Raw genomic sequence first — 20,948 nt, 5'->3', positions numbered from 1 at the left:
GTGTCCTGCCTGTATCCTGTGCACTCCAGCCCCTCTTTAAAGGTGCAAATAAATCTGTTTCGGTGGGATCTGGAGCAGCCCTGGTAACCTGGAGATGCTTTACTCACCCTGAGCAGGGCATGGCATCCTGGCTGATCTCCTGAGGGAAGGAGGAGCAAAGCAGTTACATTAAGGAAGTTTTCTGTATTGTTAATTTTACATCCAGAATTATCCTTGAAATCCAAGCTGATTTTTTAGCCCATTTGCTTTGGAAATGGGGCTGGCAGGGCAGCAGAGTGGCTGCAGGCCACCTGATGTCAGTGACCCACTCAGTGTAGGCCTGCAGCTGGCACTGCCAGGGTTTGTGGGGCAGGGGTGACTCTTCCCTTCATCTCATGCTGTCCCTGCTTTTCCTTGGATTCACAGCACCTTTGGAGAGCTCAAGACTGTCCGGCTGCCCAAGAAAATGGCAGGAACAGGATCCCACCGGGGCTTTGGCTTTGTGGATTTCGTCACCAAGCAGGATGCCAAGGTGAGCTGTGCCCTTCTGCCTCTGCCCCAGGTGGGAGGGGAGCCTGGAGGCTCTGTCCCTCTGAAGCTTGGACCAGGTTTGGGCTGGTAGCATTCCCCAGGAAAGCTGCACTCAGGCTGAAATCCCCATGTGGGCAGCAACAAAACCCACAACCCAAACCCTAAAGGGGATAATTTTGGTGCAACTGGTAAAATAACTCAAAATTCTTATAATACAGAAGGACAGGAGCTTGTTTTTCATGTTTGTCAGCAGCAAGGTGAGACAGGATGGTTTTGACCCAACATTAACACATCAGGAAACCTCTGCACATGTCCCACCTCTGCCACCGCCTTGATTTTAGGGGAGTTTTGGATATTGTGGCTGCTCCCTAATTTGTAACCTGTGCAAGGCTTGTGTTCACCGGTTCTTCTGTGTGTTTTGAGAGCCCCCTGTGAGCAGCCTTACCCTGCTGCTTTCCCAGTGACTGTGCCAGAGGATCAGTAGTTATGAATTGGCCTGGTTCGTTTATTTTTGAAAGCTTTCCTATACATTTAAGTTCCATGTTTTTAGCAGAAACAAAGGGATTGCAGCCTGTCTGATGATATCCTGCTCTTACCCTTTGTCAGAGGTTCTGGGGCAGGGTGGATTTCATCCTGCTGCTGATTCCTGGTGATTTGGGCAGAGTCTGGAAGGGAGTGGCTGTAAGCACAGCCCATAGGACGTTAACTGCTGGGGGAAAGGGACCACATGAGCCCCTAAAACTCCAGATTTTCCAGACTGTGAGTGCAGATGAAGCAGAGAGGAGGGGGGAGCCAGCCAGAACCTGTGTTTATGTTTTTAGACAGCATTCATTGATCTAGGATCACAAGGGACTATTAGATCATCCCTTCCAGGCTGACCTCCTGTATAACACAGTACATGGAGTTTCTTTGCTAGTCCAGTATTGATCCTAACTCAAACTTTCCTCTGTTCAGCTTCCCTCCTCCCCTTGGGGGGTCAGCTGGGGGTGCAGGGTTCCCCCCAGGAGCCTGGTTCCTCTCCCTTCACCTTGAGCTATGCCTGTGGCTCTGCTTAAAGCAGCTTTGCTTTTGCCTCTGCTTCACTCCACAGTCATTCAGACTTTGTTGCTGGGGTTTGAAATAATCTTTTCCCAAGGAAACTTTAGGCTTTGGATGGGAAGGTACATAGAGGGATCTGACTGCTTCTTTACTGCTGCTGTCTGGGGGAAACAGGCACAGGCTCGGTGTTTGCTTCCCATTCCTTTTCATCCCCTCAGGGGCTGACTCCAGCTGCACTGGAAAATGGGAATTCAGTGATAGGCAGCCCAGCTACGGTGAGGGGAGAGAGCCAGGCAGGGCTCTGGCCCAGGGCACAGCTCCCAAAGCTCAGGGAGGGGAGCATGCAGGGAGAGAGCTGCCCCGTGGAACAGCTCTCAGCGGGGTTTTCTTCTTTCCCAGCAAAGCAGCTCTTCTTCCTTCTTCATATTTTTTTTCCACCCTCATCTCTTTGAGGGATTTAATTGTCTCACAAGTGGCACATCAAGTACACTCCATTGGCCGTCTGGAAGAGGATGCACGGTGTATTGATGAATAGGATCCTGAATATTGTAAACACGCTCATAATTGGCTTAGAGTTTATTGCTGAGTGAAATGAGAGAGGAGGGGAGTGGGCCTGGAGACCTCTGAGCTGAATGACTGTCAGTGACGCTTTTGCTCAGAGTGGTAATCTGGAAATTGCTTATAAGCATCTTATAAAACATGATGGGTTTGTAATAGAATAGTTAGGCTGCCTTTGTTGGGCATTTAAAGCCTGTGACCTCCCGTGTTTGTCTTTTTCTCTGAACAAGCACGGCTGCTGTGGGAGCGCACATGGAGATTTTCCACAGCCAGCACGGAGATGGGGACTCCTCCTCCCAGCTCCCCGATGCTGTGGCTGCAGATCTGCCCCATCAGGCTTGGCTTGATCTCCTCAGCCTCCCCTGCAACTCTGATACACTGGCAATACCAAATTAACTCCAGTTAAGGAAGCACTAAACATTTCCTGACGTTCCCTGTGCAGAATTGTTGCTGAATTGTTTTTATTTTTGAACTATTAACCGGGAAGCCGAGTTCCCACTTTTCTCCCCTGTTGATATAAAAATACATCTGGCCTCCAAATAGAAATTGCCCATTTGGGAGAGACAGCAAATGCTTTCAAAATGCACACACACGGAAGGAAAAATCCTTGTGTGCAGCTGGCATCATGGAGAGCATCCTCAGCTGGGACCAGCTCTTGCAAGGGAGGGATATTTATCAATCTCCTAATGTTGTTGACCCTTTGTCCCTCTAATGATTCCAGCCTGGAGGCTCTTTGGTTGAGTATTTAATAGGGCAAGGGGGAATCTGGAGGCAGAGCAGCACTGTCCTCCAAATGAGAGCAGCAGTCAGGGCTGGCGCTGTCACCCCCGCGGGTGACAAACACTGCGGTCCTGTCCCTGCTCCCGGCCCTCCCAGCACAGCAGGCTCTGCCCCAGAGCTCTGCCTGCCTCATCCCTGGCTTTCCTGGGGGTTTATCAGCCACCTCTTCACTTGGAAATTCTCTTTCTGGATGCCACAGATGTTTTTAAGCCGCTGTTCCAGCCTCTCCCTTCTCCCGCTTTTTCCCACCATGCTGAGCCGCAACGTTAAGGTTGAACTAAACTTCTCAAAAAAATGCTCAGAAATGGCATTTTTAAGCATGCTCACATCCTGTTCACGAGGAGGAGAAGCCCACAGTGTTTTCATGCAACCCCTGAAGCATCTGGAAAGGAAATGAGGCCCAGGAGGTTTGCCAGGGATCTGCAGGCTTCGGGTGGCCTGGCAGAGGGTGTTACCAAATTTAGCAGCTTCATCAGGATCGGGTTTGGGATTTCCAGAGGAGCTTTTTGTGCCAAAGGCTCTCCTTAAAGGTGTAGGAAGATATGGAGCCCTGGGAATCAGAGGGCTTTTGTGGTGAGTCTCTCTCTTGGATGAGCAGACACCACACCTCCCTTTATCCCTCATTTGGCTACAACTCCACAAACCTCTGGCCTTTCTTTGTTCCTCCAGAGAGGTGTCCTGGGAAGGCAGATGCTCACTTAGAGGAGCTGCACCCCAAAAATAGCTCTTGCTTTTTGTGAAAGCAGCCTGCTTCTCCTCATTTCATACTTGTCACCTAATTAAAATATATTTTTTCCCTACCTATCTCTTCATTTGGAATAGCAGCAGTGGCAGATTTCCTCTGCTCCCTGGAAGATTTCCAGCAGTGTGGATGTATGGGGATGGCATTTCTCCCCTTCATCCCTTTGTCTTTTAAATCATCAGTGCTTTCTCTTTTTTTTCCCCTCCTGAAAAAGTCTTAATTCCTGTCAGAGCAATGAACAGCTAGTTTTGTCTTAGCTTGTTTCAAAAGAAGTGCCTTCCATGTGTTTGTCACCTGAAATGTGCAGCTTCCCTTCTGCATTCCCAGCTCCTGGAGCCCATCTGGAAGATGGGGAGCAGAGATCTCAGTACAGGCTGGAGTTTTCCTTCATCCTGGGTGCAAATCAACTCATTCTGGGGATGTGTTTGGCCAGGAAGGGCCAATGTCACCAGGTTGGTGGCAGATGTGTCTCACCCAGCGGGTTTCCTGCACTGAACACAACTTGCTGGCAGCACCTGCCTTCTCTGTTGCCCCATGACCTTTCCCAGGGCTGCCAGCAAAACTAGAGGATTACAATCCTGTGAGGAGGAGAAAGTGAGGACAGAGAAGTAGCTCAGAGGATCAGAGCCCACCAAGCGCCACGTTCATCATGGCCTGCCCTCCTCCATGACTTGTGGAGCACAGATGGGCTGTGTGCTGTCACCCAACTTTCCTCTTCCTTGTGCTGTGGGAAGGAGGAATCCAAAAATAGGAATTAACAAAGGAAATGCAGTGTTTAGAGCTGTGGGTTGTGTGCCAGGCTTTGGAAAAGGCTCCTTGTGCCAACGCAAACATCCCTCATAACTCCCTCCCTCCGCCTCTCCCCGAGTGTTTGTTTAAGCCAACACATTGCTCTGCTAATTTGGAGATAGGCCTTGAAAACACAGCAGCAGCAAATAAAAACAGCTGGAGCCTGCAGCTCTTCCAGGAGGAATGTACCCCTGGAAAAGGGGGCACTCTGCCCTGCCAGGATAAGGGGAATTTCACCCATGCCATGGTGGAGCTGGTGCTCCTTGTCACTGTTTCATAGCACATGAGGGTTGTATGTGAAAGGACTTTGGAAAGAGAGGAAAACTCAGGTTACTGGGTGCTGGTTACTGAAAATGTTTTTTTTTAATGGGTTTCATAACCCAGCAGCTCAAGGAGGGTCCTGCTGTGGGCAGCAAAGCAGGACAAGCCCCTCTGCCCACAGATGTGGCATTTGGGGACAGCTGCAGTGGTTCAAATCTGCTTTGAGGAGGTGGCTCAGAGAGATGTGGGCTTCTACAGGACAGCCTGGGAGCTGGTTTGGGGCCTCCAGATGGGAACACAGGTCCCTGCAGGCAGCAGGATGTGTGTCTGATCCTACAGTTGACATTTTTGTTCCAGGGATAGAGTTTGCAGAGCTCGAAACTTGAGCTAATCTCAGCTTTAGCTGGGTTTTTTTAAAAAGCATTTGGGGCATTTCTCTCCCCGTGTGTCCAGCCTTTACTGTGGAGCACTTTGTGGGCCCCTGAGGATCAAAATATTTGGCCAGTGTGTTTGTGTATTTGCATTATGGGCCCAATCCTGCTCAGCGCTGAATTTCCTTGAAATTCTGTGGGAAATAAAGACAAAATCAAACTTCCCTGGACTGAGTCAGTGTTTTCTGGGTGTCTGCTGGTTGGCTAGGGGTAGAGGAAGCCATCTGAGCTCTGGTTGGCACGTTTGTATTTAACATCAGCAAGAGATTCCAGCTGTATGGATGTTACTAAACAGGACCTAACACCAGGAAACCTCTGGATTTCTGCATTAGAGCAAACCACCAGGCAGAAAGAGCAGAGCACTTCTGTGCTGGCTTCTGCTCTGCCACATTTGCTGCCAGCATGGCCAACTCACCAAATGGTTGACAGGAGAAGGGCAGTTTTCCATCTTGCTTTCAGAGCAGAAAGGAACTTCTCTCTCAGAGCTGAGCCGTGCTTTGCTGTGTTCCAGCAGAGAACAGGGTGCTAGGGAGCCACAGGGTCCCACCCAGCGCTGACCCAGAGCTCCAGAGGCTGCAGCATTCCCAGCTCAGCGTGGTCCCATCCTGTGCTGGGCTCCAGCCTGCCCCCCAGGAGCAGCAGCCAGCAGCAGTGGTGATGGGAATGTGCTCTGCTGCAAGTGCAGAGAAGATAAATGACCGAGTCAGAACCTCTGATGGAGATGGATCCTGCCCCATCAGAGCAGAGCCCTCCGAGTACAATGTTCTCCGGTGGCCCTTTCCGCTCCAGGGCACAGGGAGTGACATTTTTGCCTTCCCTCCTGTGAACCTGTTCTTATTTCCTCCTTTAATTTATTTTTTTTTCTCTTTTAATCCTGCAGAAAGCCTTCCAGGCCCTGTGCCACAGCACTCACCTGTACGGGCGCCGGCTGGTGCTGGAGTGGGCGGACACGGAGGAGACGCTGGAGGCCCTGCGCCGCAAAACCGCCCAGCACTTCCACGGTAACCCTGCTGCCACCGCCAGCCCTGGGGGCTGCCAGCTCCCTGCTGCAGCCCCAGCATGCAGGGGGAGGCAGCAGGCATCCAGGCCAGGCCTTTGTCTGACAGCTCTGCCTGTGAGCTGGGAACTCTGTGTGTGCCAGCCGTGCCCGGGCACCGCGGTGCCACCTGCCAGCCACGGCGTCTTTGCTCCCTCCCCTGGCTGCTGCCAGGTGGGGACGGGCTCTGTGCACGCAGCACATGGGTTTCAGAGGGAAAACTGTGTGCTGATGGGCTGGGATGCAGAAGGGGCTGCTTGGCTCAGGCTGCTGGGAGTGACAGCTCTGCAGATGACAGCACTGCAGGCTCCTATTGACGGCCATCGACAGGCACAAATGCATTGCTTGGCAAATATTTATGTAGGAAGGGCTCCCCTGGGCTGCAGGGCTAAGCTGGAGATCAATGCTCCTCCTCCTGCATCCCCTCCCTGCTTCCCCTCTCCATCACCACATGCCTGTGGCCCAGGGGTCTGGCAGCAGTTGTGGGGCTGCACATCCCTGGTGAGGGGAGAGCAGCACATCTCGGTTATTCAGGGATCCTGACTGATCCAGTGATCCCCATGTGCCTGAAATAGTGCAGGGCTGCTTATTCCATGCTGGGAAAGCTGCAGTTTGGTGGTGGCAGGGCTGAGGGTGGATGTGCCCAGAACCCAGCACTGGAGTCATGCACGTGTCATGCATGTGAAGCTCCACCTGGGTGGAGAAAACAGCAGGTGAGATGTTTCAAGCACCCAGTTTGATATTCAGGATCTTCTTGCCCCCTTTCCACTCTGCTCTGTGTAGGGAAATAAGCACTCTTGGCTTTAGGAGCCTTGCAGACTCTCAGCAGATGTGGCTGTGAGCTCTGCCACCTCCCCCAAGCTCTGTTTATTCCTGATTTTTGCCTGCCTTTGCTCCAGCCTCCTTGTCTGGGCTCTTCCTCACTGAGCTGGGGCCTTGGGGAGGGCAGCAGGAAGAGCATTTTCACATCCCAGCAGGAATGCAGCCTTGGAGCTGAAGTGGCTCCAGGGTCTCAGCTGAGAAACAGGAGCAAGGCTACACTCCCTCCCCATCTTTAGGGATGGGAAATAGGATGGCAGCACAATCCCTGCTGTGCTCCAGCCTGTCTCAGGAACTCAGTGACTCCAGGCCTGGCCAAACTGCCAGTGGCTAATGCTGTGGCAGAGCAGGGTGTGCCAGGACGGGATCTGTGCCAGGAAAGCCGGGCTAGGGCACACCTGTGGGCACCTGGGACCAGGTCTCGGCCTCTCTGTGCCACACTGGAGGGTCACAGGTGGGATTTTATTCCCCTGTGGGGTGCCCAGTGGCTCTGAGGTGAGGAGGGAGCTGCACCCTGTCCCTTCTGTGGGTGTGCAGAGGGTGATAGTGATAAAGAGGGGAAAAAAGGCTGGCACCACTCTGCCACTCTGCAGCCCTCTGGAAGGGGAATGCTCCTTCAGCTTTCCTCCCTGGCGTGGCTAGAGGCTGCTTTTCCCACATGGAGCAGGGATGGGGAGGATGCAGAACACACACAGCACCCAACAGCCAGACCATGCATCTCTTTTCACTGCTGGTACAGCCCAGAAACCAGGCTTTTTCCTACTGATCCCCATTTCCCCAAGTCTCCTCCTCTCCCCACAGGGCACAGGAGCAGCTCAGACATCCCTGTGCCGTGTGTCAAGGTCCCATGGGTTCTCTCCCAGCACAGTGTTGGTGAACTGTGAGGGTCTTCCCACAGCTGCAGTGGCCATGTCCCCATCCTGAGCTGGGAATGGGAAAGAAAAGAAAATATCAGGTCTTCAAGCCTCAGGAAACAATCAAGACCGAGGTCTGTGGTGTCCCCAGCTCTAATGTCAGTCTCATCATCTTTGTCTTAGTATTTCATGGTCCTGACTTGGGCTGTGACAGACGTGTCCTACCACTGACTGCTCTCTGCTGCAATTACACAACTTATTTCTAGAGACCACTTGGAGAGATTGGGCTTCCAGTTCCAGGTCTCTGCTGTTATTTGTGAAGGAGAGGTCTGGTCTCCCAGATCTTTTCTCCATGCAGGCATTTGTCATGGCAATCAAGCCACTTCTGAGCCGACTTTTCAATAGGTCTAATAGATGTAATAAAATGGAATAGGCTTCCTTCCCATTTTGTGTAGTTTTCAGGTCATTCTTTATGGCTTGTTCTGAGGCTTTGTCATGTTCCAGGAGAAAGTGAGGAGCCAGGAGTGGTCACTGACTGCCACGGGTGGTTTCAGTAGTTGTGTCAGGAGTGAAGCCACAGCCCAGCCCTGAAGCCTGGCACCTCAGCGCTGTCCTCCACATTGGCTCCCAGCCCAGTCTGGGAGGGATTTAAGGCTTTTTGCTCATTTCTGAGTGTATCTGCTCTTCATCCTGGGACAGGAGGCTCTTATATTAGGGGAAAAAAAAAAAAAAGACAATTTGAGTTTTAATTTTTAATTTGGAGGACCCACTGCTGCAAGGTGGTTGAAGGGCCCGAGGGCCTGGCCAGGGACAGGCTCTGTGGATAAAATTAGTGACTCAATGTGGGAAGGAGAAGCCAGGGAAAGCCTGGCCAACAGTTGTCCCTGGAACCTCTAGTGCAGCCTATAACCTGGAGTGGGGCTGTGACAAACGCCACAGCAGGGCAGGGACAGGTGACAAACACTGCCAGCAGCAGCATCTCAGCCCAGCTTGGGCAGGGGGATCCTCCCTTTGGAAAACAAGGATCACTGAGGCTTTGTTGGAATCTGAGCTATTGATGATCCCGAGGTTGTAGAAAGTCTCTGTCTGTCAGCCCCGCTGCCAAAGCAGAAGCCATAATTGGTCTGTGCTGGTTTCCAGGTTGTTTATTCTGTTTATCTCTCACATGTTCTGCTGCCCTGCCCAGCTCTGTCCTGCAGGGCAGCGTGTGGGGCTCTGCCCTCAGTGGGATGTGACAAACATTAAATACCAGAAACTCCCTGGGCTGGATTTACAAGAACGTGCCAATATCTGTCACCTACGTTGGACAGTGTGTCCCCAGCCTGAACCAGCAGAAAAATGCCAACACCACAGTGAGACATGGAGGGCATGGAGAAGGAGAAAAAGGACAAGGCACACCCAATTTCCTCCATCTTGTCCCCTTTGGACCCCTCATCTAGAATCCTAAAATTTTACTTTTGCACCCGTGCTACACTTAATTATTACTGATATCAAACACTCAGAGCTGGTAATTCATGCTGTAAGATTGAAAACTCTTTTCCATGGGCAGAGATCACAGCCAGTGTCTCTGGGGGCTCTGTCCAGGGGGTTCCTGACCCCTGCCAGGGTCCCAGGGCAGAGAGGGAAGCTCTGGATTCCCACAGGAAGCCAGCAGGGTGGCTGGCCTGGCTCTGGGACCGAGCGATCTGGATTTGCAGCCCTGCTGCCCGTGGGTCTGCCCTGTGCAGGGGCATCTCTCCAGACCCGGCCCTGCATGCCCAGATCGCAGAGAAGGGGCTGGGAACGGCTCCAGGCCCCTTTGCTCCCTGGCTCCGTGCTGGGGGAGCCGGGCAGGCGCTGGCAGCCCTGCCATGCCCTGCTCTCCCCGGAGCCCGGGGCCGTGCGGGGAAGGCTCTGCCTCCCAATCCCGGCGCCTCAGCCGGCTCGGGCGGCCGCCGCTCTCCCGCCAGGCCTAACTTGGGCAGCCAGCTGTGCCGGGCCGCTTTTCCTGCTCCTTGCCATCGATCAAAGAATTAAATTGACAGATGGGGAATTTCGCCACGCCGGGAGGGGAAGCAGCGACCTGTGGGGGGGTTGTGAGGAGGGGGGCGTGTCGGAGGGGGTTCAGCTGTGAGGGCTGTGGGTGGCTGTAAAGCAGCCGAGCCCCGCTGTGGCTCATCCCTGCTTATTTACAGTTGTTGTGGAAGCAGGGGGTTGCCAGGGAAGCCATGGTCCCGATCCTCCTGACAGGGAGGGAAAGCCTGCCTGCCTCCATCCCCTTTGGCAGATCGCTCCTCCTTTGGCCACAGACCCCCAGGTTTCCTTGTCCCACACCTCCCATCCGCTGGGCTCCCTTCTTTCTCCTTTGTCCTGTCCTATTTTATTCTTTTTTTAATTTATTTTTTTTTCTCGAGAGCATCTGTAACTAATGCAAACACATGCCGGAGCCGGAGAGTAAAACCCTGCAGGATTAGCGTGGCATCCACAACCCTGCCACGTTCTAATCCCGTGGTAATCCCCCTCCCAGCCCACCCCCGCCGGCTTTGCCCATTGTTTAAAGGAAGCAAATGGGATCGTTAGCGGGCAAACCTTAACCGGCTTGGAGCAGCAGAACGGAAGGAAGTCGAACCAATTTGCTTCCCCACCCTCCTGGGTTTTTATTTTCCCCTTGTTAGGCAAGAGGGGGGATGCTGCTGGTGCTGCCCATGGTGGAGCTGGTGAATGTGGGGGATGCAGTGGGGGGATTTCCCTGCCAGCCCCCTGCCCTGGCAGGTGCTGCTCTGCTGAGGGATGCTCCCAGTGCACCCAGTGTCCCATATCCTGCTTCTCCTCTGCTGTGCAGCCTCAGCATTGTGGGATCCCCACCAGGGGCCTGCCAGGGTCTGGTTGGGAAGGGGTGGCAGGTACAGGACACGCTCCTGCAGTGGCTCTGGGAGATGAGACCACATTTGATGCCATTCCAAAGCAGGAGAGCTGGGAGCAGAATAAAGGAGAGGGAGAACTGCTGAGCTGGCACCTTCCTCCAGGGTGGGTTATCCCTTGTGCCTATAGGTGACTGAACTGGGAAGAGCTGCTGGAGGGTCTTGGGGTGGCACCTTGTGGCCCCCATGGCTCCCCCAAGCTCGGTGGGGTGGGTACTGGGGGGGCAGCAGGGTCCATCAGCACCCTCATCCCCTCCCATCCCCACAGCCCCCAGGGAGAAGGGAGGCAGGTTCTGGCTCTCTGTCAAGGAATTAATTGAAAAATAAAATCATTAGATGGGAACTCCAGAAATGCAAAATTGTTGGGAGTTGGGGGGAGGCAGAGGGGGGGGGGATGTGAGCTTTTGTCAGGTTAATTTCTTCTGTATTGATGTTTTGTGACATTTACTTGTTGTTTATCTCCCGCAGCAGCTGTAATACTAAAAGAAAATGCACAGCTTGTTCCATTTATTTATTTTACACCTTTTCTTTAGTCCTATGGTATGTTTGTTTGTTTGAGAAACCCAGCGAGGCTTTTGATGTCTGAAAGCAGGATTTAAACAGCTGTTCTCCATGTGCTGCGAGCGAGCTGGGGAGCCAGGGGGGGAGAGGGGGCTGTGCCACGGCTCCTGCCGGGAGGGCACTGCTTGCCCAGCATAAAGGAGGATATCAGCCTCAGATCAGGGACCAAATGGCTTTGTCACCTCACAGCCAGGCTTTGGGATGTTCCCTCAGGTGCTGGCAGCCCCCCTGTCCTGTGTGCACTGGGAGGGATGTGTGCAGGGTGCTGTGTCCCTCGGGAGCTGAGGGATGTGCAGGGTGCTGTGTCCCTCGGGAGCTGTGGGATGTGCAGGGTGCTGTGTCCCTCGGGAGCTGTGGGATGTGCAGGGTGCTGTGTCCCTCGGGAGCTGTGGGATGTGCAGGGTGCTGTGTCCCTCGGGAGCTGGGCAGTGCCAGGGCAGCGCTGTGGGGCAGAGCAGGGACATGGTCCCAGCCAGGTGAGGGATGTGCGCTGGGCTGGTCTCAGCCAGGCTGTTGGGGCTGTGTCCTGCCAAGAGCCCTGATGAGCTCCTGGTTAGGCTTGCAGCCATGTTTCCACATGTAGATTGTGAATTCCATGATGAATTGGGGTCAGCAGGAAGGGTTGGCATCACCATCAGCTGTGTGGGTGCTGTTTGCTCCCAGCCTGTGAACCAAAGCACGGGTGGGAGGTGTTGCAATCCCAGCTCCTTCCAGGACCTGCCAGGGGAGGAGAAGTAGATGATATTGACCTTCACTTGGCAGGGTATCCTGCTCCCTCCAGCCTCCTCAGCCCCTCCCAAGGTGGGTCCAAGTTGTAATTTTTGCTTTTCTCTTCTCCCCCTTCACTCCCACCTGGGCCTGGACAGACTCCCCGAAGAAGAAAAAGCGATCAGAGATTTTGAATGAAATCATGGAGCACCTGGAAGAGCAGGACAATAACAAGGACGAGGACATCTGACAACTGCCTGGGGTCTGCTGAGGTGGGTACTGGGGCAGTGAGGCCAGGATGGACACAGCTGGCCCTAAAAGTCACAGTGTCCTGGCTTGCTGCAGGATCAGTAGTGCCAGAGGCAGGAGAAGGTGGAATTCCAAAGGCTCAGCAGCCTCCAAGCAGGAATCCCTCCCTTTGCCTCTCTCCCCTGTGACCCCAGAGCTGGAGTTACAACCCAGATTTGACTCAGTTTGAGCCATGTTGAAATCCTTTTGAGACCCCCCGAGCTCACCCTGTGTGGGTTCAGGAGAGGTGAGGGGGTCTCATGGTGTCCTTTGTCTGTGTTTGTGGCCACAGTGGGAACCCTGAGTGTCTGATGGGCCCCTGTTCACAGCATCTGAGCTGGGTGAAACCAGCACTGCCTGCTCCATGCAGGGCCACTGCAGGAGTGCCAAGGCTTTGGGGTGCCATCTGTCCTCCTCTGATTTGGGGATGCTGTGCACACCTCGCCCAGCAGGCAGCCCGAGGGCACGTGGTGCTGCTCAGAGCCCAGCCCTGTGCTTGCAGATGTGTCCTGTCCCAGCTTTCCTGCAGAATCCCAACAGGGCTCAGCACTGGGCTGCAGTCCCAGGCTGAGCTCCTGCTTGGGGACTAGAGGTGTGACACCCCTTGCTGGTCCCCCAAACTGTGCTGCAGCTCCAGAGCCCTGCTGCTGCCACGGAGAGGCTTCCCAAACCCAAGAGCAGCCACTCCTGCCAGGACCTGGCAGTGCTGGCTCAGGGGACAGAGCAAAATTCAGGACTAGCCCTTTGGGATGTCTCAGGGCTTTGGTGTGAAACCCTCATCCTGTGCAGCAGGGTGGAAACTGAGGCACAGGTGTGGAAGCAGCGCTGGCAGAGGGGGTGGCAGTGCCACCTGCAGTGGTGACAAGCTTTATTCCCCTTTTTTTTGCTTGGCATTGATGAGTGGCATTCCTGTCCCTGTTCCCCACTGCCTTCACCAGGGGGTCACTGCAGGGAAAGCTCAGCCTTAGCCCAGTTAAATTCCAGTTCAGCAGGGATGTTTGACCACCCTGGCTGTGCAGGAGCAGCCCCTGTCCAGCACAGAGGACAGAGGAGCTGGGCAGGGTCTCCTCCAGGCACATGCATCACCCAGCACATGATTTCAGCAAAGCTCTGCAGCATTGCAGGTTGGACTTGGATTTTCCTCTGGGTTTTTTTTTTCCTGTTTTTTTTTTTTTTTTTTTTTTTTTTTTTCTTCCTTTTTCCCTTCATTGTCTTTTGTGGCAGGGCAGGTTTCTTGCTGAGTGTCTCTGAGGTCTGCAGCGGCGACGAAAAGGATTAGCACAAGCAGAGCATGTAGGCTTTAGAGAACAGAGCAGAGTTTGGTTTCAACATCTAATTCAATTTGTTCTGCCGAGATTGAAATATGAAATGGTTGCCAGTCAAACGTTCAAAGGGGGAGGAGGGAGGAAAGAAGAGAGGGAGCCTTCTCAAATTTAAATTTTAATGAAAATTAATTTAACCCTTTGATATGTTTTAAAACATGTTATTTCCCAGGCTGGGAACAGGCTAGAAAACATTCATGAGGGTTTTTTTTTTTCCCTGTACCTTCAAACATAATGAAGATTTTCTTTTTCCCTTAATGATACTTATCTTGTGGAGCAGTTTGACATTGGTTAATTTTTCAGGCAATTTGGTATCAAGGAAATCTGTTTGATGTGAGCAGGAGGGGGCTGTGTATGTGTACACAGATATATATGTGCCTGGACATTAATTATGGAAGTGCTGATCACAGCTCTGGAGAACAGTTGGAGTTAATTCCTGCTCCACTTCTTTGTTACGTATCGAGAATCCCACACGCTGCACCCCTAAAATTACAGCAGGAGTTTTCTAAAAACGAGCATACACCTGAATTAAAATGATCACTTAAACAGGTCTGCAGAAATTCAGCACTCCCCACTGGCTGTTTTCTTTTCCCCCCCGATCTGAAGCAATCTTAATGATAAAATAATGCAAACTCTGTTACCTGTCCATGGAGCTAAAGCAGGGAGCAGCCTCCCCCTGGTCCTTAACCTAGCTGTGCTGCTGGGAGGGGATAATTTCTTTTCTGCTGTTCAGGAAGGTTTTGTCTGTACCAAATGATTGCACACTGCTGGTTCTACCTGGGCTGGGATGAGCTGTAGCCCTGTCACCCCTCAGCTGCCCTGTGCTCCCTGGGCAGAGCTGGGCACAGGGGGGTGTGATGCTCATCTGGGTGGTCTTTTTGGGGTGTGAGTGCTGTAGCCAGGCTGTGCTGGTGGCAGAGATGAGCAGCTCCAAGCCAGAATCACCCATCAGCTCTGGCTCTGCAGGTGAGAGCTGGGGCACAGCCACTCCAGATAGGCTCTCTGGGCTGTGCACAGCCTCTGCTCTCCCCACCAGAGAGCTCAAAGCAGTGCTTTACACTCAGTTCTGGCTGCTGGGATGTGCTGCAGGGTCCCTGGGGGCTTGAAGCCCTCTGCCTTGGCCAGTGGGTGTCTGTCAGGTTCTGACAGCTCCATGCAGGGTGAGACCCTGGCGAGCTGGACAGGGCAGGAGCTGTGGTGGCTGCAGCTGCTCCCCAGGCACGCTGCAGATCCCCCTCCCCAGGGCCAGCTCTGCAATTGGATTAGGAATATCCAATTTCCCTCCCATTCCCATTCAAATGCAGCTTTTTTTACTGAATGAGAGGGTTAAGGGGTTTTAATGTAGAAGCAGCTCTCCCTCATTGCTGCCAGAGGCCTGTGTGGGCTTTTATCTCCTTACGGACACAGCCAGCAAAGCAAGGTGAGGCACGGATCTCCAGGGAGCCTGGGTCTGCTGGGCACTGCCAGCCCCTCTGCTGTGCCACGGTGCCCTGTGAGTGCCCAAAGTGACCCATTCCCTTTGGAAAACTCCTGACCACCATCTGTGTTTTCCTTTCTGTGCCACAGGAGAAGGCAGCAGAGCTGGCAGGGACAGGCAGGCAGCATCTCTGAGCTCTTGGTGGTTTCTTTTCATCACTGCACTCACTGCTCCTACAGTTCAGGAATTCCAGCTCTTCTCATCCCTTCAGGCCCATCTTCCCTGCTCTTCCTCCCAGGTGTGTCCCATGGAATGAGGTCAGGGAAGCACTTCAAGGCCAAGCAGGCACAGTAAATGCCATTCCCTCCCCCTTTGCAGGGCTGCAGGAAAATCCTGCCTCCCTGTGTCCTGCTGCTGCTTTCCAGCACAGCTGCTGACTCCAGGAGCTCTGGAATCTCCAGAGGCAGCTTCAGTTGGACTTCAGGAAGAATTTGCAAATGTAGATTGAGAGAGTTGACTTGGATGCTGGCTGGGAGATTTGGGGAGCTTCTCCTTAATCCCAGAATCCCAGGAAAAGCTGAGTTGGAAAGGACCAATATTCCAACACATCTGGACTTTACCCTGGGTCACAGCATGACCACTGTTTGGCACCACATTCCAGCATCCACCAGCACCTTCCTCAGCAGAAAATTCAGCAGGAGGAGGAGGCAGCGTGCAGCTTCCCTGGCTGAGGCACTGCCTCCTGTTTTCCCTAAATATATGCATTGGAGAGGAAGAGAAACCGCATGGCCGGGCTTGAGAGCTCAGCCTTCGCCAGCCATGAATAATAATCAGGCTCAGTAATTCACAGTAAATAGGGATCCAAATTGGCTAATCAGGGAGGCTTTCACCCCAAACTGGAGCTGGGAAGGGAGACAGAGCACAGCAGTCGCTGGGGGTGTGCAGGGTGTGACCTGAATTGGTGACAGACGGGAAGTGATGCCAGCACGGGAGCAGGGGCGTGGGCAGCACCCTGGAGAAGGGAGGGTCTCACCTCCCCTGGGAGCTGCAGGAGCACAGTCCCTGCCTTCCACGGGCCATAATTAGTGCACTGTAATTAGGTTTGTCTCTCTGTTCCAGCCCCAGGACCATGGTGGGCTGCTGGGGATGAGTGTGGACCAGGGGGTACAGAGCCAGCGTCACCAGGTCCCCACATGTGACAACATCCCCAGCTCAGGGTTTAGCAAAGCTGCTGGGACAGAGTGGGAGGGCAGTGAGGGCTGTGGTGTGTGTCAGGAGAGGTGATCTGGTGGGGAAAAAAGGTTTTCTTTGTGTTCCCTCAACTAAAATTTGGCATTTTCGGGTTCATTTTCTCCTGCAAGAGCAAGCAGGGCAGTGGTAGGTGCTGTGTTCAGCTGCAGTGGGTGGGGCTGGGGGTCTTCATCTGCCAGCAGCATGCTCTGACAGGCAGGAAACATCCCATGGACACCCCCTGTGAGCAGGGAATGGCTCCCAAGTGCCCAGCACTGGACAGAGCAGTGACAGGCAGAGTCCTTCCCTGCTGCTTCCCAACAAATATCCTTCCAGCAGCATCTGACAGCACTGTTAGATCAAGTGAAGATAAAACCATGGAAAAACCCCTCAGCCCAGACCCGCTGCAGACCTCAGCCATGGTTTGGGCTATTTAAATATGTGGAGTAGGAGCTGGAAGTGCAGCTGATGAGGAGCTGGAGGAAGGCTGCCCCTGCAAGGTGTTTTGCAGCTGCTGGATGACTTTGGAAATTGGGGAGGAACCTCCAGCCACGTTCCCAGTCCCCTCAGCTTCCCTGTCTGGGGCAGCACAGTGGCTGCAGAGCACCACACTGCTGCTTGCCTCCTTTCCCAGCTCTCCCAGAGCAAGGAATGGCTCTGCATTCACCTACACCACAGCAGCTCTGTCCAGAGGCCATTTCCCTCCTGCCCTTTCCCACCCTTTCCCATCTCTCACCTCCTGGATTAAGAACATTTCCCCAATCCAGCACACTGGGAGGGACAAAGCAAACAAACTCCTTTAGCTTCCTTTCCTCTGGGACTTGGCTTCTTTCAGTGGCGGGGGTTTGGGATGTGCAGTGCTTCTCCTTGGGGTGGGATGGGTGCTGCTGGATGCCTCAGCACCTCAGAGCCTCCCCATCCCTCCCTGACAGCTTCAATCATCCCTCAGAGCCCAAAACTGGGGTGGGGTTTAGCAGGGGTAACAGCTTTAGGAGCCATGAGGGATGGTGAGTAAAGCAGGCTCCTGCCTCTCCCACATTTGGTGACCCCAAATCCTTTTGGAGGTAAAGTGTAGCCCCTGATAACAGCCATCCCCCTGGTGCTGGTAGGGCTGAGAAATCCAGGGCTTTTCTACTTCATCATCTTGGAAACCACAAAACTTTTTGCCACAAAAGGCAAAAATCCCTCCAGGAGAGATGTGGGGCTAGGCAGCCACCCCCTCAGAGCCATCCTCTGCCCCCAAAACCCAGCAGCAAAGTCCAGGCTTAGCCTCAGCCTCAGCAAGGCTGAGCCCACACTGGAGCTTCACACCTGGCTGGGACAGGGATCTCCCCTGGTGTTTTGGACAAAGCATTAATTAGTTTTTGCATTTTGTGGTTTGGTATTAAGCTGATGATGTAGAAAACTTTGAAATTTCTTTTCTCCCCCAGGCTCTGGGTGCATGTGTGGGATGAGCTGCTGCCATGGGCTCAGCCTGAGCTGGGCCCCCCTCTAGCCCAGGGCTGGGAGAGTCCTGTGGATGTGAATAACCCTGGAATTTCCAACAGAGCAGGCACAACCCATGGAGTTACTTTGGTGGCCCCAAAGTCTCTGTGACACCCAGTGGGGAGGCAGGAACAAGGCAGGAGATGCTTTAATTCCACTTTCAGCCCATCTCACCCCAGGAAGCAGCAGGGTGGACTGTCCCAGCAGCAATTCCAGCCACGTGCCAGAAGAACTGGTGCAGGGCTGCAGAGGCATCAGCCCGGGGGGTGTCACAGCCCATTCTGCCCCCAGCAAGATAAACAGGACAGGCACATCAGCCCTGGCAGCTGCAGGGCAGAGCAGGAGCTGAAAAACGACACCTGGGGAGTTTTATGATTTAAAAAATGAGAAACCAAATCAGCCCGGTGTGTCAGCTGGGGGTCTCAGGCCTGGGTGGCAGCAGGAGGGGCCTCAGCAGGCAGGAGCCTTGGACTTCGTTAGGATTCAGCCCTTGGATCTCTCCCTTCCCTCTGATGGCTGAGTGTGATTGACACTTACAAATTACCCAGCCAAAAGTGTCGAGTCTTTGACCCCTGAGTAACATCTTTGGCAAGCCTGAGATTTGCCAGCGTTTTGTCATCTAATTACTACAAATCCCTTGAAAATTCACTGGCTGGTGAATTTTTAATGCGGGACAATTTCAATGTGATGCAGGGCCCAGATGGGCACGCGCGGGCTCCTTCCCTCTCCCCCCACCCCGCTTCCCTGCCTGCCCTTCTCCTGCTTCCCTCCTTTTTTTGCTCCCTTTTTCCCCCCATCCCATTCCTTATCTCCCCCCTGCCTCTCTGCATCCCTATCCATGGAAGTGTCCCAGGATCTCAGCTCCTCCTGGGCTCTCCATCCCAGCTCGGTGTCCCCCCAGCCCAGCTCTTGTCCTCGCTGAGGGGGCTGCCACATAGAATTAATTGTTTTCTTTTAATTCATTTTTTTACATTTTAAAATCATTTTTTCCCACCTTCTCAGGTCTGTGGCTGATGGATGGAGCAGGAGAAGCCTCCATGAGGAGCCAGCCCACTTGTTGCCAGTAGAGTCCACTCATGCTGTGAACCCAAGGGCTGATTTATGTCCAGGTCCTGGAATTCCCAGCCTTTGAAGGGCTTTAAACTCAGAGAGGAAGGAAAACCCTTATCTGCTGGCAGCTCATGAGCATCACTTCTTAAATCCAGGCATGGAGTGATTCCCTTCATCTCAGCCTAACCTGAGGGAAGAGGAACCTGGAGCAATGGACACTTCCCTGCAGACCTGGGGACTCTGACAGAACCTGCTTTTAATATCTGAATTAATTCCTGTACATTTAAAACCACATTCTGTACATTAAAAACCATATTTTTAGTTTCCCAAACTGAGCCACGTCTCAGTTTTGGTCGGCTTTGTTTCTTCTCCACAGCCAGGTAGTTTTTTGGGGCCAATAGGGAGATGGGAGCATTTTGGGGGCCAATAGGGAAATAAGAGCAGTAATTCCTGTACATTAAAAACCATAGTTCTTGTTTCCCAAACTGAGCCACATCTGGGTTTTGTTTGGCTTTGTTTCTTCTCCACTGCCAGGTAGTTTTTGGGGCCGATGGGGAGATAAGAGCAGTTTAGGAGGGAGGCCTGGGCTTTGCTGTGCTGGGCTTTGTGCCTGTGTCATTTCTGTCCCTGCTCCCAGGCAGTCGCCTCCCGTCTCTCCTTTCCCAGCTTTCAAAGGGAAAGAGGCTTTGCTTTTCAACCAGGGTACTGCTTTACATATGTAGGCAGCTGATAAAGTATTTTCACTTCGCCCCTTTCCCCTCTGGGAATCGCTGTCTTACGGCAAAACTGTTTTGTCTGACAAGGGTTGCAACAGATTACACATGTTGGCTGCAAACACGGGGCCTTTTTTTACCCCCTCCCCCCTTTTTTTTTTCCTTTAAAAAAAAAATAAAATCTCTATCTCTGCAGTGCCAGGAGGAGCTCTGTCTTGCCTCGAGCCCCCAGGAGCAGCCCCGAGTCAGGATCTGCTGGTGGCATCAGACCCCCTGGGTGGTGCCTCTGGCCAGATTGGATTTCTCACTGAGGTGAATTTGAGCCTGAATCCATGAAAATGCCACTGATTCCATCAGGGCTGAGCACATCAGATGGGCTGGCTCAGGGTTTGGGGTGGGGGGAGATTTAAGGAGTCCTCAGCATCCGAAAATGCTGCAGCCACAGCATCCCTGGAGGGCAGGGGGAGTCAGTGATGCTGAAGGCCAGGCTCCCAGTGCCACACTGGGGACCACATCTGATCCACTCAGCAGCTCGGGGACATCCAGGACACCCCTTCCCAGCCCATGGGCCACGGGTTTCTCCCATCTCCAGCTGGGATAGGTTTACAGTTTGCTTTTCAAATCATCTGTTCAGGCATTGAAAACCTTAAAATCCTCAGGTGGCACCAGCAGGAGATGAGCAGCGCTGAGAAACCCCTGCCAGGTTTGTCCCCTGGCTCCACCTCCTGAGCTGCCCCTTCCAAAAACCATCCCTTGTCCTCTCAGCAGCTCTGGCACCCGGAGGGAAGGGCTGGGAGAAGGTGGGATGAAGGAAACACCAGGATTCAGGGATGTTTTGCTGCTCAGAAGCTGCACACCAGGATTGAGACGTGCCCAGATTTCAGAGGGAGAGAAATGAGGACGCTGCAGTGGCTTGGAATGGGGACTCAAATCTGGGGGTGCCAGAGGAAGGTTTGGAGGAGGGGAGCCCTGGGAGGGGGGCAGCTCATCAACTCACCCAGGCAGTGCCTTGGCTGCTTTTTAAAGGGGAAACATAAAAGTTTATGATGGGTTTGAAGGATTAGGACCTGGAGTCACCCCAGGGTGCCTGGAAGGACCCAGCAGTGCCAGCAGCTCTCCCTGTGCCACCACTGAGGGACAGCTGCCTGCTCCCAGACCTCTGGGGACCAGCACTGGGCAGTTTGGACACATCCTGAGCTGTGCTCAGCCCCAGGGAGTCCCTCAAGCCCTGGATCCAGCCAGCCTGGGGGGATCCCACTGACATTCCTGTGGGACCAGCACCCTCAGAGCACAGTCTGCCTCTGGGCACCTCTGCTGGGCATTTTCACACCCAGGGATACCCAGAAGTGATGCAAATCCTTACCTGCTCCTTTCCACACTTTCCCATGTTTTTCCCCCATTTTCACATCTTCACTCATGAAATCCCATGGAAGCAACAGGTCTGGGCCCAGGGAAC

General features: G+C 53.3%; 1 protein-coding gene across 1 annotated transcript in view; it reads left to right on the top strand.

Annotated features, from left to right (window-relative positions):
* RBM19 (RNA binding motif protein 19) overlaps positions 1 to 19,110 on the top strand; it is a 52,013-nt gene extending 32,903 nt beyond the window's left edge. The window contains exons 22-25 of the mRNA XM_021549838.3: positions 406 to 511; positions 5,990 to 6,110; positions 12,146 to 12,259; positions 18,732 to 19,110. Coding sequence (XP_021405513.3) covers positions 406 to 511; positions 5,990 to 6,110; positions 12,146 to 12,237 — 319 coding nt within the window. The 3' untranslated portion in view covers positions 12,238 to 12,259; positions 18,732 to 19,110. The remainder of the gene's footprint in view (positions 1 to 405; positions 512 to 5,989; positions 6,111 to 12,145; positions 12,260 to 18,731) is intronic.
* Positions 19,111 to 20,948: the final 1,838 nt, after the last annotated feature.

This window comes from Lonchura striata, chromosome 15 (genome assembly GCF_050655825.1).
Source record: "Lonchura striata isolate lonStrDom1 chromosome 15, ASM5065582v1, whole genome shotgun sequence".
Classification (NCBI taxonomy): domain Eukaryota; kingdom Metazoa; phylum Chordata; class Aves; order Passeriformes; family Estrildidae; genus Lonchura; species Lonchura striata.
The sequence above is the reverse complement of the archived record's forward strand: the minus strand, read 5'-3'. Positions and strand labels throughout refer to the sequence as shown.